Genomic DNA, 16,951 nt, shown 5'->3' on the forward strand with positions numbered 1-16,951 from the left:
AATTACCTTGTGTCGAGCACAAACGGAAATGACATAATGATATCCTCCAATTACCTTGCGTCAAGCGGTTAAGGAAGCAACTAAAATAATCTGTGAATAAATTCAAACAATGCCACAATAAACGATGTACCTTTAAAGATTTATTTCATTCCCATTCAACCAATGTCAAAATTGTTTATTTACATGGTGTTTTACCATGCAAAGCCGATAGTTCCATACACGCCCGCAAATGACATACATTGTTTACCTTGAGTCCAGAGGTCACATCCAAAAAGCGAGAGTACTCGATTGCAACAGGCAGGAGGTCAACAAAACTTCAAAAAGTCGATTCACTGAACAAATTTAGAGAAACTGAAAGATTAATTTAACTTTTTTCATATCTTCTATTTACCATTTAACAAGTTTCTGTTTTATTGGTCTATCTTCTTTTGAGCAACATGGACACGAAAAAGTGCTCAAGAGTTGAAAAAGAAATAACGTTCGCAATTTGTTGAAATAAAATTTTGGCATATATATGTTACTATTAAAAGATTTGATAAAATTATCCAATCGGGACAGTGCTTACCCACTGAACATGTGTATATCATCATGTAACCTATTTTCTCGATGTGCGTTCACATATTGTTCCGTGCAACATTTTCAGGGAATCGTGAAAAAAAGAGTTTTCATTCAAATAAATGAATTTGGTGTGTTTAAACTAGGGCAGTGGTCTGCAATTTATGTGCAAGTTTAATGAAGAGTACTGAAAAATGCATGAAACAGGCATACACTTGGATTATTTTAGTTGAAGTAAGATTTTTAAATACAATAAAACTGTTTTTTTCCTTATTTTAGTCGTGTCTGTAATTATTTTCAAGCGTAGTAATATGAGTAAAACAAAATACTCCAAGCGCATGCGTGTGACGTCATCACGAGAGCCGCGTTCTTAATGTAAACAAAGTGATCGAAATTAGGTTATGCTCGAAATAAGGAAATCGTACGATATGTACAGGAAAGTAGGTCAACTAAACTGGAAAATACAAGACCTCATCTTTTACAGGACCTACCGTCAACAACATATAGTCGGAAAATAATCAGTTTTTATTGCTGATAGTGATGTGTTTATGATAAAAATTACTCATTGATTTTTGTTGGTTTTATTTTTCAAATTTATATTTTAAAGTGCTGATTTGATTTTTTTTCATAAAATCAAGATAATGCTTTTTCAATATCCTTTCAACAGGTGTTGGGCGCGTAGCCAAGTCACTTTAACACTATCTGTGTTGTAAGTTGATAAACTCGTATTCGTTTATTGTACAAATGTTGATTATGTTCGGTAGCAAGGATATTTCGATAGTTTACTCTTGTAAAATTCGGCACTGAACGTTCGGTCAGACAAGAGCAAACCTAGCATTTCTATGAGTTCGAGAAGTGTTTTCTTCTAGTTTATGTTGGCAAGTAGCCGTTTGTGTCATTTTTTGTCAAGAGGCAACCTTTCCCAACAAAATTGTACATAGTGAACGAAAATTGACTGCCAGTAAAGCAATGAATGGCTTAAAAATGTTGATGTTGTTGATATTCCTGTGACATGTTATTTATATTTTAAAAAAGCTTGCTTCACTTTTAGAAAAACATTCAAAATGAAGTGATCATTTTAATGTATGAAAAAAGTTGTTTACAAATGAGCATTTATGTGATTGAAATATACTGAAAAAAAGTATTTTCTCAGGTTTGCATAAAAGAAGTAATTCGGCAATATCTGGTGAGGTCCTGTACATTTTGTAAGTAACATGTACCCAACCTCATTTCCTGTAAGATTTTTTGTCCTTTTTGCATGTGTTGGTAAGAGCAATATGACGGCTTAATGCTCCTCCCTTTATGGGAGTATAAAAAAAATAGTCAAAGTTCATATCCTTATTTACAACTAAGATTATTGTTAATAAACAAATTCATCCCTTTTTCAGGCATGGCTGAATGAGAAGTTTGCCCCAGAGCTACTTGAATCAAAGACTGAGCTTGTGGAATGTCTGCTCGAGCAGATTTCAGAAATGGAGGAAAACTTCAAACGAGCAAAAAAAGGCGACTTCAAAGTCAACATACACAGCATGGAGGTAATTTGTTTTCTCTGCTTTGACAAGAGGGTCTTTATGTTCCAGCGATGTGTTGGGAAATTTCAATTTTATAACATACATTTTACAAATTTGGCAATAAAAATAGTGTTCAAGTTGCTATTTGTGTCGCGTCCAAAACTTCTATTGAATTAGAAATTTTGTGATATCATATCTTGTTGAGAGAAGCTTCTTAAAGGGACCTTTTCACAGATTCTGGCATGTATTGAAGTTTGTCATTAAATGCTTTATATTGATGAACGTAAACATTGGTTCTAAAATGCTTCAGTAAAAAACAAAAATAAAATTAAAGAAAAAATAATGACCCTCATCTGGGCTCGAACCAATGAGTAAAAGTCTAACCCTTAGACCACTCGGCCATCAATGCTCATACTAGCTCAGCTGATTAAGTCTATATATCAAGATATCTTTCAGTTTGTGATGCAAGCACCAAATTTGGCACATATACTTTTCAGTCACTATAGATTTGATAAAGCACGTTAGCCAATACAAAATTTCAAAATGGCGTCCGTTTTCAAGATGGCCGCCGTCAGGATTGAAAAATGAAAAAAAAAGGAACAAACTCTCTGAATGGTGTTACTGCTGTGAATATTACTTGATTTTGATTTTGTACACAACAATTTGACTAGTTTGAATTTAAATTAAGACATTGTTTAAGTATATAGTACACACAAATCCAACATGGCTTCAAAAAAGGCCACCAAGATGGCCGCAAAAGCTATTTATGATCATAGCTATGTTACTATCCAATTAAATTTGATGAATTTGGTGTCTATTCCCAGGTTTCAGGGAGCAAAGAGCACATTTATTTCGTCAGACAAAGTCATACATGCCATAATTTTTCAGACCAATTCCGGGACATTAAGTTAAATTGTCCGGGACTTTTGCCGATTTTCCGGGACATGTATCAAATGTAGCGATATTTATAGACATATGCAGGGGTTTTTTTTAGAAAAAGGGGAAGACGCTGGACGCTGGGTAAAAGGGGAAAATCGAACGCGAAAGAGACATATTTGGGGAAAAAATAAAAACGGTTCATTTCAATGTCTATTACCTGCCTACATACTTCAGGGTTTGTTTTTTTAGAAAAAGAGGCATGTCTCTGACCTTTTTGTTCTTAAACACATGAACAAGTATGATATTAAAGTCAAAGTCCTAAATAAAGTTGCAGGGGTAGATCTAATAATGGGAAATGTTTTCAACTGGGGCCGGGGAACGATGTCAATATTGTGATTTCAATTTCATGATGAATGGGTTGACGATCTAGATCTGCTACAGTATTGAAAGGGAAAGGTGCGACAGTATAAATCGATGTTGATTACATTTACCTCCGACTCCTGCTGGGTTTCAACGGTTTTTGGTGATTCATCCTTAAAAAATGCGTCAACGCAATTAATATTTCCCGAGTCCGAACGTTTTATTTTGTTTGTGTATGAACGCCAATTGTGAGACTTTTTTCTGTTTTAACGTTTATATCTTGGCTTTCACATAACCCGGATGAAAATTCGACTGGTTTCTGGTAATTAATTGACGAAACACCCTTCTGGCGCAAGACCGGAATCCAGTAAAATAGTCACATGATTAATACGATTAGTTGCCCGGTTTCCATGACGTAATTAAAGAGCTATATATAGAATCACTGGGATTCCCAGATTTTAGTGTTCGTAGGGAGAGAGAGAGAGAGAGAGAGAGAGAGAGAGAGAGAGCGAGATCGTTGTACATGGTACAAATTGGATAAGTGTCGACTTCCCAAAAGAAAAAAACATTTCTTTGAGGGTAAAATATTATATTTTGGTGAAAAATTATATTTTTGAAGGGGAAATGGTAGTTTTAGGGGAAAAATTCTTGTAGGGGAAGACGCCGAATATCGGCGTTACTTTCTTAGTAAAAAAAACCCCTGATATGCATTTTTGGTACGTTTTTTTTTGTGTTTCGCATCGTTAATTGCAAAAGTTTGAAAGCCTATCCGAAATACACTTGATCTATTAACGTCAAATTAAACATTACTACTTCCGTTACTAGATACAAGCCACGTGTTTTCAGTGTAAGCGTTCTAAACATAGATGGTGATGTCACTGCGTTATTGTTATTAAGACCGGTGTGTAACGCGTAGTTGTTGATACGCCTTTATTCATTTATAACATTTATATTTTATATGTTTAGAACAAGACAATAATAAACCTAGTGAGGATGACGTTTTTATATGCTTACTTTTTTACTCAACTTCTTTGTTGGTTAAATGTGCGAACATAAACTGCTTTTAATTTTTTACTCGGCGATGTTGGACTTCAGATGTGTGAACAACTATCCTTTGCCCTTACCCAGCGGGAAATAATGACGTAGTAGATTAAAGTCAATTAACAACCACATTTAACTAGAAATGGCGCGGCAGAGGCCGACGCGTATCCCCACGCCGAATGTTTGACCTAGGTGTGCCCCAGGGTTGGTAATGGGGCCATGCATAGCTGAGATTGACCGTATTGTCATAAGAGAAGTTCATCATCAATTAGAAGTGAATTGGTGTAGAAATGAAGAAGTTATAGTAAAAGGCAATTTTGGGTGGGTGTGACATATGTGGGCAGGGCGCCCCAGGGTTGGTAATGGGGCCATGCATAGTTGAGATTGACCGTATTGTCATAAGAGAGGTTCAGTATCAATTTGAAGTGAATCGGTGTAGAAATGAAGAAATTATAGTAAAAGGCAATTTTGGGTGGGTGTGGTCTATGTGGGCGGGGCGCCCCAGGGTTGGTAATGGGGCCATGCATAGTTGAGATTGACTGTATTGTCATAAGAGAAGTTCAATATCAATTTGAAGTGAATCGGTGTAGAAATGAAGAAATTATAGTAAAGGCAATTTTGGGTGGGTGTGGTCTATGTGGGCGGGGCCCCAGGGTTGGTTATGGGAACATGCATAGTTGAGATTGACCCTAATGTCATAAGAGAAGTTCAGTATCAATTTGAAGTGAATCCGTGTAGAAATGAAAAAATTATAGTAAATGGAATTTTTTGGTGGGTGTGGCCTATGTGGGCGGGCGCCCCAGGGTTGGGATTGGGGCCATGCATAGTTGAGATTGACCCTAATGTCATAACAAAAGTTCAGTATCAATTTGAAGTGAATCCGTGTAGAAATGAAAAAATTATAGTAAATGGAAATTTTTGGTGGGTGTGGCCTATGTGGGCGGGGCGCCCCAGGGTTGGGAATGGGGCCATGCATGGTTGAGATTGACCGTATTGTCATAGGTGAGGTCCAGTATCAATTTGAAGTGAATCGGTGTAGAAATAAAGAAGTAAATGTAAAATAACCTAAAAAAATGAGTGATAATTTCTGACGCGGCCCCACCCCAACCCCTATAACTTTTGACCCAGGGGTCAGATCAAAATTCCAAATAGTGCAGGGTCGCACATATGCTCATAGCTACCATGTGTGTAAATTTCAAGGTTCTAGTGCTTTTAGTGTAGGAGGAGATAGTGGCCAGGACGGACGGACAGACGGACGGACGGCGGAGATCACCACAATATCCCCACCTTTTTTTCAAAAAGCGTGGGGATAACAATGCCGCCTTTTCGGTTTGACCGAGAACGTGAGACAATCGATATGATAACAGGACACCTGTTAATTGATCGACTTTGACACGTAGCGTAGTCTGCCTATTCGGGTAGGCATTGTCATGGCGACGCTGCAGATATACACAGATTCGAGGTGCAGTTAAGCCTAAGATAAGGTACATGTATATATGGATTTTGTAAATTCCGGGACATTTGACAGATTTCCGGGACAGCAGGACAAGTTCTTCATTTCCCGGACTGTCCCGGACAATCCGGGACGTATGGCATGTATGCAAAGTGTAAGTTAATAATGTCACACAGAAATCCAACATGGTGTCCAAAATGGCTGCCAAGATGGCCGCCAATACATATTAATGACCATAACTATGTTACTTTCCACTCAATTTTAGATCTAGATTTTGGTGTCTATAGATAGGTTTCAGGGGTCAAAGAACACATTTACGTCATCAGACACTTTTAAAGTTTATTTTGTATCACACAAATCCAAAATGGCCGCCAAGATGGCCGTCAAAACCTATTTATGATAATAAAATATGACTTTGTAACTGTCCACTCAAATTTGATTAATTTGGTGTCTATACCCAGGTTTCGAGAAAAGAACACATAAATATCACATTTATATCTTCAGACAAAATGTAAGCTAATTATGTTGCACACACATCCAACACAGCGACAAAATGGCTATTAACACAATCTGAAGGACCACAGGTCCATAACTTGTTACTCAAAAGTTATGGTTGTTATGTAAGACGCCATAGTTTAGGAGACAAAGAACACTTTTATGGAGTTGAGGTTATATTTAAGCAGTTGAATTATCATAAACCAGGGGTTTTTTTTACTAAGAAAGTGACGCCGATATTCGGCGTCTTCCCCTACCAGAATTTTTCCCCTCAAAATACAATTTCCCCACCAAAAATATCATTTTTCACCAAGATATAATATTTTCTCTCAAAGAAATGTTTATTTTTCCTTTGGGCATTCGACAATTATCCAATTTGCACCATGTACAACGATCTTTCTCTCTCTCTCCAGATGAACACAAAAAATCTGGGAATCCCAGTTATTCTAAATATAGCTCTTAAATAACGTTATGTAAACTGGGCAACTAATCGTAATAATCATGTGACTATTTAACTGGATACCGGTCTTGCGCGAGAAGGGTGTTTCGTCAATAAATTACCAGAAACCAGTCGAATTTTCATCCGGGCTATGTGCAAGCCAAGATATAAACGTGAAAACAGAAAAAAATGTCTCACAATTGGCGTTCTTACACAAACAAAATAAAACATTCGGACTCGGAAGATACTGAACGCATCGAGGCATTTTTTAAGAAAGAATCATCGAAAACCGTTATAACCCATCAGGATTCTGAGGTAATCAACATCAAACATTGTGAAAGTGAAAGAAGACAATCGGCAGCTGCTGCTCCTTTCCCTTCCAATACTGTAGCAGATCAAGATCGTCAACCCATTCATCATGAAATTGAAATTACAAAATTGACATCGTCCCCCGGCCCCAGTACAGAAATATAGTTGAAAACATTTCCCATAATTAGATCTACACCTGCAACTTAATTAAGGACTTTGACTTTAATACGTGTTAAATGTGTTTTAGAACAAAAAGGACGGAGACAAGCCTCTTTTGATGAGTTATAGACATTGAAATGAACAGTTTGTTTTTTTTTCCCTAATATGTCTCTTTCGCACTCTTTTTTCCCCTTTCACCCAGCGTCCAGCGTCTTCCCCTTTCTCTAAAAAAAAACCCTGTAAACTCCAATTTATGACATTTGGAAGAGAGAAAGAACTAGCACATGACTTCAAAATAGGATCAGGTTTTACTAACTTCTGTATACATCATTTTTTACCATTGCTGAAAATCATTGAATATTAATTACAGCCTGAATAAGCATGAGTTCTTCCAAAAGGTTAATATTATACACTTTTTTTCTTATTTTTGGTCTTATTTTCCCTTTCGGAGTAATGCAGGATCTAGATGAGCAAATCTGTATCCTTTTCCACCAACTGTGTGGTGCTATGACAGGATCGTTATGATGTTTCTTTAACAATTTTAACATCTGCATCCACGGAAGACAGAACAACATAGCATCCCATTTAAGGCAGGGTTGTGCTGATCTAAGCAATCATGCCGGCCATGTTTCTGTCACGAGACAAAAATTCTTCCATTTTTACATGAGCATTCTGTTTCTTTGCTTAAACACACAATATGATTCACGTTTGTTTCATCGTCTCCGGTGTGTGTTGTCTTTGTTATAATGACCGTCTTGTAGCCATTGAACCCCACTGTCGCTTGTACGTAATGCATTTTCTATGAATCTACATAAGACTCGGCTATTGCGTTATATAAGTCGCCTTCTCCATGGTCAAGGATTCAGGAAAGTGCCACCATCATGCATCTGTTTCATGAATACAGTTCATCACAGCCTCACATGATGTGTCTATAGCATACTCTCAAAATTGCCTGAGCGATCTTAGGCTTAACTGCTTAGGGGTTGAAGAATACACTCAACCACTCGCATATGCGAGTGAAGTTGACGGTCGGGCGAGTAAAATCTGTTAAATACTCGACTGACCTGGCGAGTGCTGTTTTTCAAGTTAAGAAATATAAATTCAGTTCCAGAACTCCTTCCACATCGATACAAATTTCGAACAATTTTTTGAACGAACAAAAATACGTTAAGTACACAAAGAAACTTCACTTTCGTTTTGACAATGAAAAATGACGTCACGGGCACATTAAAAATAATTCTCGAAATCGGCTGCGCTCTTTTCGTTGTTGTCAGTGCTCTTAGCTAATCGATTAAAAGTGATTAAAACTTAAAAATGTATTGGTCATTCCGTGAATTTTAATGTAGATATCAATAAAACAATAATACATCACTGGTCAATTATAAAACTTCTTATATTTAATTAAAAATAAACAGAAAAAATAATTATTAATAAACAGAATAATTCCGAATTTCGTGATCAGAAGCCTTAGGCAAAATTTACCATATTGTAACCGTTTGTCAATCAAGCGTGTCTTTCAGTAAAAGTTCGTCTGAAATATTAAAATGGAAAAGGGTTCTATTCTAAAATATCTGCAAGGTGGTGGCGACAGGGAACAGAAAGAAGTAGAATGGTCGTCAAAACGAGAAGCGGAAAGAATTGAGAAAAGGAAAGAGGTGCAGAAAACGTAAGGAAAGCAAATATAATCCATCAGATAATGTAGTTAATTCGTTCGCAGTTTAGTGTCACTATGTTACGTAGGTTTAAAAGGTTCTGGTTGATCATAACTATAAATATAGATATCTATTTTTTTAATGCAGGGCGAGTAGATTAAAGTGAAGGGCGAGTGGATTGTCAGGCCTACTCACCCTGCAGGGCGAGTGGCTCTGGAAAAATTCTTCAACCCCTGCTGCTGTACACAGTATGTTCTTGGTTTCAAAGAAGGCAGCAGGAAGGGAGCTCAGTTCAAAAGACAATATGACTGCAAGGGAAGGATATCCAGATTTTTACACCACCAGAAAACGCTGGAACAGAAGAGCAGGATAAAAAGCACGTTCAGAAGCGATCTTAACAGCCAAGCTATTCCCAAGAGCTTTGTCTCTGTATTTTCTCGTGAATTTATAAGCAAAGACCAACTTTCCTATGATATTTCTTATGATCGTTTTCCCAAATGCCTCAACTGCATGAACATTTACATCTGACCCAGCCACTGCATTGTTTCTTATTGACCATGTTTTTAGAGTAGGGTTAGCTGTGTATGGAGAGCAGGTTTGTGATCTGTGTCTGCATTTTCTATAGATCAAAAGAATCCCCTTTGATGCACGCCTTAGTTGAATCTTTGTGTTGCGAAATTGAAGTATAGGTCAGATCTGTTAAATCCTGCATCCCACTGTTGTGCTAGGATGATGCAGATAGGGTCCAAGGGGTTTGCATTTCCTCGGCTATTTCACTGCCGTGAGTTAGACCACATGTGCTCTATAAACACATCATCAATGTGTGCTCAATGACAAGATCACGTCCTAGCCCAGCATAGCATTGATGGCTCCTACGAACAACTTGAAAACCAATACCGAACTTTCGATAAACGTCTGGGTGCGTTTTCTCTAGATCGCTTATTTGCAGCAAAGATGGATAGCAAATCGGGAACTGCCTTCTAATGCATCAGCCAACACCCAGTACGATATGCTTTAATCAACACCCTTGAATTGTTAATTGTAAGCTGATAATTTAGCAATAATATGCTTGTCTTTGAGGTCTGGGCAAGTTCATGTTTCTTCTTCTCTGTGGCCCTCTCGGGTTTGATATAAATTGCATAACATATCATCTGCTAGCGTCATTTTGCCACTAATAACAGGCTGTCAAGCGGTCATGCTTTTTCCTACTTTTTCCTACTATTTCCTACTTTTTCATCAGGATCCTACTTTTTCCTATTTTTTTACCAAATCTTCCTACTATTCCTACTTTTTCATTTTCAATGGAGAATTTATTTTTTTTAAAGAGTTTATTTAGTAAACTTGCAGGATGAATGAATCTATGGTATGACTGTATCCCTGTTAATGTGCATTCATCTAGATGAGACCTGACAACCCATGCTAACTGTCTGCTAGCACCTCTTCAGGAGCATAAATATTTATTTCTTATGTAACTTTTAAAATTATTGACAAGTTTTTTTTGAAGTAACAATAGTGCTGTGTTTACTTCCTTAGCATTTGTACACTGCAGACTTCACTACCTTACACAGTTCCCAGTGATGCAAGAGCTGAGGGAACCCATTGTTTATTCCAGTTTTATTTTGTTTCCATTGACAACAATTTGACCAAACCTTATGCATGTTTACATGATATTGCTGTTTGGAATGTAGAGATATAGAGATACATGTATTGTATGAGTGGTTATGTAATATGGAATTTATTACACAAGTTATTGGAAAAAAGATAAAACTGATGCTTTGCCGAGTTTTCATCATTTACAAATATAATGTAATAAATTCTGTATTACATGACAACGGATATGATGTTCTATTGATATCATAGGTACATCATGTTTAGTAATTAAAGATAAATGCACAGAGCCTAAATGCCCTGATACATTTTTATGCTCCCGGTAGGGTGGCATGTTGCAGTTGTACTGTCAGTCCGTTTGTCTGTCTGTCTGTGTGTGTGTGTCCGTCCGAAAACTTTAATATGGGCCATAACTTTTGCAATATTGAAGATAGCAACTTGATATTTGGCATGCATGTGTATCTCATGAAGCTGCACATTTTGAGTGGTGAAAGGTGAAGGTCATCCTTCAAGGTCAAAAGTTAAAAAATACAATCCAAGGGAAGTAATAAGCTTTAAAAGGGAGATAATTTCTAAACCTGCCAAATGATATATTGAAATTTTATTTCAAAGCTGCGCAATAGTGGGCATTGTGTTTCGGACAAACACAATTCTTGTCTAATGATGCCATAGCTAGTGAGGTAACTTCAAGGTGTTAAAGCGAAGTATTAAAATTATTAAACAGCATTATTACACTCCCGCAAAGTCATCAATAATGTAAAAGCCATTATTTGAAACTGGAATAAACAATGTAGTGCAACTGTTTCATTGCCCAATCAATGCTGTCATAAAAGATGTCAGGTGATAAGGTCCTATCTCCGCTTGCATAATCTGCTCTGCAATGACCAGTCATTTTGAATGTAACTTAAGTCATTATAACTGCACCCTATTGTCAATTTAAAGGTTTCACAATGTAGCTGTAGCAGAGCATTTACACTGCTTTATATACTAGTATTAATCTTGTACAACAAGTTGGTGTATCACTAAATAAATTTGGTCTTCTGCTTAAGGATATAACATGCACAATATAATTACCATTTTTATATCGATACACAGAAGACCTCTAACCACTTATTTGATGATACACCAAAATGAACAGCATCTAATTACATGTATACTTCTTTATCAGGGTAGCTTTGCTTGAAACTTAATTATCATAGATACACTATAAGTGCTAAAATTTCTAGTGGGAAAACAAAGTTTAACCCTTCATGGATGGAGAAGTTGGACAACAATGGAAAAACACTGGGAGTTGCATGAGATACTGGCAATGAGTTTGCAAGATATTGTACTGTCTGAATGAAGTCCATCTTGTAGTAATTCTGGTGCTAATCAACTTATAAGTCATGCAGATGGATAAAAACACAAGGAAAACATGAAATACATGCATGATAATTCACAAAAGCGTTTGTTTGGAAGTGCCCAAAAGCCAAGCAGCTCTCAGGGTTGGGATAAATCTATCTGTATGCAAGTACATCCATCACACAAGGAACAGGTACAAAAGGCTGAAATCTTCTGGGCCCTTAAGGTAGCTTCAAGTGGGTATCCATACAGAACATGTGATGGCACTCCTGCTCTGTTTCAAGCTATGTTTCCTGGACCTGTGTCTAAAAAATAAGTATTATGTATTCCTACTTTTGAGGGAAAAGTTCCTACTTTTTCCTACTTTTTTCCTACTTTTCTTGCAAAAGTAGTTCCTATTTTTGCCTACTTTTTGAAAAAAGGTCACTTGACAGCCTGTAATAAGGGAAGAGTACAAATCCTTTGCATGATCCAGCAGTATCTGAATGTCTGGATCTTCCTGGGTCATTTCGGCTGTAGGCTGGCTGTGTATGCCCTTTTCAACAAGAAGATGGTCCTGTGAAGCCATCTGTACAAATTTTTGTGTCACAATGTGCACAATTTGCACATGTTCTCTATAGACTGCCTCAAGTATGTTTTTGAGAACGGTTTCTGCCATGAGGGATCCTTTGCCCCCCCTCCCCCCAAGTTCATACGTTTATGATTTCGGCAGCCTTCCAATACAAGGGTTGGTCAAACGTTACAATGGTGTGAAGGTTGTGGCAAGGTTGCAAACTAAGGCTTATGTAGACATACCCCATTGTACATATTAATCATAGGCAAGAATTTGAATGACAAATGCAGCCCCGGGTACTGTATTTTCTGGTGCAAGATACGCATCATTCCCTGCAAATTCAGTGTTGCCTGAAGCTGAAAAATATCTACTCTCTTGTCAAAATCCAAACCTCACGGCAGGTCCAAACTATAGCGTTTCACATAACAAGCATCACGTCAAAAGAAATGAACTTGTGGTCCTTCGTACACTGTAACTCCAATATAACGCTGTCAGTGGGGTCCAAGCCGCGAAACAGCGTTATAACGGATCCGCATTATAAGTTTTGAGCTCATTTTCTGCAGGGCGCTATAAAAAAAACAGGTATAGAATAGCCTATAATATAGGTCATGTATATTGCCATTCTGTGTTGACCAATATACATGCATATAAACCGCATTGTATCGATAACAGTATACATACCGCTTTTCTTATGTGCACATTTATCCGATAATCCAATAAAATTGCAACATCACTTAAAAATAATAATCTTGAACATTAATGACGATATATGTTTAAGAAATTCGTAAACACAACCGTATATATATATATATGTATATATATATATGCCATTTTCAGAAGTGTTAAGAGTACAGTGCATTATGGGGCAGAGCTTTCATTGGACGAGCGAATTTAAATTTAGATTGAATGCAATAAGATTCATGTACAAAAATTGTTTTATTGGGTCATACGCATAAAAACGTGTTTCCCGGGGACTTTCTGATACCGCGTGAAAATGAAAGTGAAACTCTGTTAAAAATTACTGGTACACTGCGTTCGCATGTAAATAAATCGTCTGCATTATTTAATTTCTTATACACGAACTAAAAGATTAAATGACATAATACTAGAATATAATGAAATGAAAGAAAAAGTTGTTTTATACAGTGGGCAGTATATTTCACAGCCGCTCATTTAATATAGTCAAACTGCAACCATATCAAAGTAAGAATGTTTTAATCGTTTTGAAACTTATGGAAATTATCGCACTGAACCGCTCTGATGAGGAATACATGTAATAAACACTGACACGCGAGTTTTTCACACCTTTATTGACATTACACAACAGATTAACACCAATTAGCTGTTGGTGTTGTTTAACCTCGAGGCGATTATAATTGGTTCAACGGTTCAATCGGTTGAATAAAGCTATCAACACGTGATTGCCGCCATCTTTGAATTGTCTGAAAATACATGAAGTTGCATAATACGGATTTGAATCAGAAATCAAATGGAAGGTTGGAGAAAAAATGGGATCCAAGCACCCCCCGCGTTATATTGGATTCAGCGTTATAACGGAGCGCATTATATTGGAGTTACAGTGTATTGTGTTTGACGCCATGTGAGATTTCTGTGTAACATTATACACTTAAATTATGTCTGACAATCGTAATGTGTTCTTTGCCCCTAGAAACCTTGATATAGACACCAAAATCATCAATTGTGAGTGGAAAGTTACAAAGTTATGATCATTAATAGATTCTGGTGGACATATTTGAGGCCATTTTGGACGCCATGTTGGATTTGTGTTTAATATAATAAACTTATACTATGTCTGATGATTGTAATGTGTTCTTTGCACCTTGAAACCTATGTATAGCCACCAAAATAATCAAATTTGAGTGGATATTCACAAAGTTATGATCATTAATAGGGTTTGGCGGCCATCTTTGCGGCTATTTTAGACGCCATGTTGGATTTGTGAGTACCGGTACATATTGTAAACTTAAACAATGTCTGATGATCTTTATGTGTTCTTTGTCCCTTGAAACCTAGGTATAGACACCAAATTCTTCAAATTTGAGTGGATAGTTGCATAGTTATGATCATTAATACATGTATGTTTTGGTAGCCATATTGGCGGCAATTTTCGACGCCATGTTGGATTTGTGTGTAATATATTAAATTTAAATAATGTATGATGATCTTAATGTGTTTTTGCCACTTTAAACCTTTGTATAGTCACCAAAATTATCAAATTTGAATGGATATTTACATAGTCATGATCATTTATAGGTTTTGGTGGCCATCTTGATGGCCGCCATGTTGGATTTGTGTGAACTATTTTAAACTTAAACAATGTCTGATGATCATTATGTGTTCTTTGCCCCTTGAAACTTAGTTATAGACAACACATTCATCAAATTTGATTGTATAGTTACATAGTTATGATCATTAATAGGTAATTGTCGGCCATCTTGGCGGCCATCTTGAAAAAAAACAACTTTCCGGAGGTCCGATTGTGGTAAACTTTTGATATGTGTTAAAGGACCTTCTACCCTACCAGGATCAGTTTAAATACCCTTTGTAGCAATCTTTTGGTGGTTGAAGGTATTTTTTCATATATTGACCGTACCAGTACTTCTTGCTCAAAACAGAGTATTGACGGCCATCTTGAAAAAAAATGCAGCCATTTTGAATTTTCAAGTGGCTAACCTGCTTTTTGAAGAAAGGGGTACCTTAAGGTAATGTATGTCAAGTTTCATGCTTGCATCACTAAGTGAACGATTTTTTCAATAACCAGGGCAGCTATACAATGAGTGATGTATTTAGCCGGATTTTTTTCGAAAAAATCTCGGCTTATAGATTGATGTTGTCGGGCGGGCGGGGTGGCGGCGTGCTCGAAAATGTTAAAGTTCTTATTTCATGGTATAACTTTGGTATGCTTGGACCTAGAGTCTTCAAACTTGACATGAAGGTTGGCCAGGATTAACAGATGACCACTGGTCATTTCAAGGTCATTCATTTGAAGGTCAAGGTCACTGTGACCTTCAATATAAAAAATGTTAAAGTTGTTATAACTTTGGTATGCTTGGACCTAGAGTCTTGAAACTTGACATGAAGGTTGGCCATAACTAGTTAGTAACCACTGGTCATTTCAAGGTCATTCATTTGAAGGTCAAGGTCACTGTGACCTTGAATGTAAAAATGTTAAAGTTCTTATTTCATGGTATAACTTTGGTATGCTTGGACCTAGAGTCTTCAAACTTGACATGAAGGTTGGCCAGGATTAACAGATGACCACTGGTCATTTCAAGGTCATTCATTTGAAGGTGATGGTCACTGTGACCTTCAATATAAAAATGTTAAAGTTGTTATAACTTTGGTATGCTTGGACCTAGAGTCTTCAAACTTGAAATAAAGATTGGCCAGTACTAGAAGATGACCACTGGTCATTTCAATGTCATTCATTTGAAGGTCAAGGTCACTGTGACCTTAAATGTTAAAATGTTAAAATTGTTATAACTTTGGTATGCTTTTACTAATTTGCTAATAAAAAAATTGAGATCAAACTTTCCTAATTGTCAATTCAAGTTCATATTTGTGACCTTAAATGTTATTGTTGTTCATGTATATGCATGCATTCAAAACATAACACAAGGTTTGCTCATGCCTTGAAAAGTACTTACATTTCATTTTGACCTTTCAACAATATTTCAGTAATTTAAGTATTGCATTGACAAAAACACGAAAGGTACTTTCCTGTCATTTAAATCAAAAATCCGGCTTCAATGCGGTCATCTCCGACCGCGGAACTCTTGTTTATTCTTTATATAAGCCATCTCGTAGTGTCACAAAATATAACGACAACAACAGAACTCTCCAAATTATTAAATTGTTTGCCATTGCAATGCTTTATAATTTTCAGGTTTTTAACTCGTTAAAAGATGCTTATAATGGCAGTGATTTTTTGCTTAAAATTACCACCGATTTTTGGCTGCTTCCCAATCGCAAAATTCCATGTATTTTCCCAAAAGTCTGACCAAAAGTTCCCCCAAAAAAGCCCAATTTCAAAAAAAATAAATATATATATTGTTTTTTTTAAAGAAAGAAGTCTCTTATGACTTAATTATGGTTTCTTAACTCTAGATCTCAACTTTATTTTATTTTTACAACCTTCAAAATATGTAACTTTAATTTAGTCCTTTTTGTTGATAAAAATTTTCCAAATGTGCCACTTTTATTGATTAAAAAAATCCCAATTTGACTCCTTTTCCCAAAATGGCTAGAAATGCCCCTGAACATACACTTAAAAACAATATTAATTCTGTTACTTATAATCATATCTATTATGCTTAATTTTTCCCAATTTCGTGGTTTATTGCGCTATTTTTCCCAATATCACGGTTTATCGCGCTAATTTTCCCAATTCAAATGGCACAGGTTGAAACAAATAAAAGCAAAAAAATCACTGAATGGATATTTTAGAGCATGGTTAATGTTCAGAATTACTGTTTCCTCACAAATATCATAACTTCTATGAAAATTTGCGAATCTGAACCAATTTTGTTTTATTTTGTCAATTTACCAAAAAGTGAAAAAGTCCCTTTAAAATCT

The 16,951-nt window shown here is 36.4% G+C and overlaps 1 protein-coding gene across 4 annotated transcripts in view; it reads left to right on the forward strand.

Annotated features, from left to right (window-relative positions):
• The window catches only part of LOC127838283 (DNA replication complex GINS protein SLD5-like), a 92,057-nt gene that overhangs the window by 1,915 nt on the left and 73,191 nt on the right, over nucleotides 1-16,951 (forward strand). For all 4 annotated transcript variants that reach the window (XR_008029756.1, XR_008029757.1, XR_008029755.1 and 1 more), the window contains exon 2: nucleotides 1,944-2,090. Coding sequence is in view for 1 of the 4 variants with exons in the window: in XM_052365929.1 (XP_052221889.1) it covers nucleotides 1,944-2,090 (147 nt within the window). In the remaining 3 variants the exon portion in view is untranslated. The remainder of the gene's footprint in view (nucleotides 1-1,943; nucleotides 2,091-16,951) is intronic.

This window comes from Dreissena polymorpha, chromosome 7, assembly GCF_020536995.1.
Source record: "Dreissena polymorpha isolate Duluth1 chromosome 7, UMN_Dpol_1.0, whole genome shotgun sequence".
In the NCBI taxonomy this organism is placed as follows: Eukaryota; Metazoa; Mollusca; class Bivalvia; order Myida; family Dreissenidae; genus Dreissena; species Dreissena polymorpha.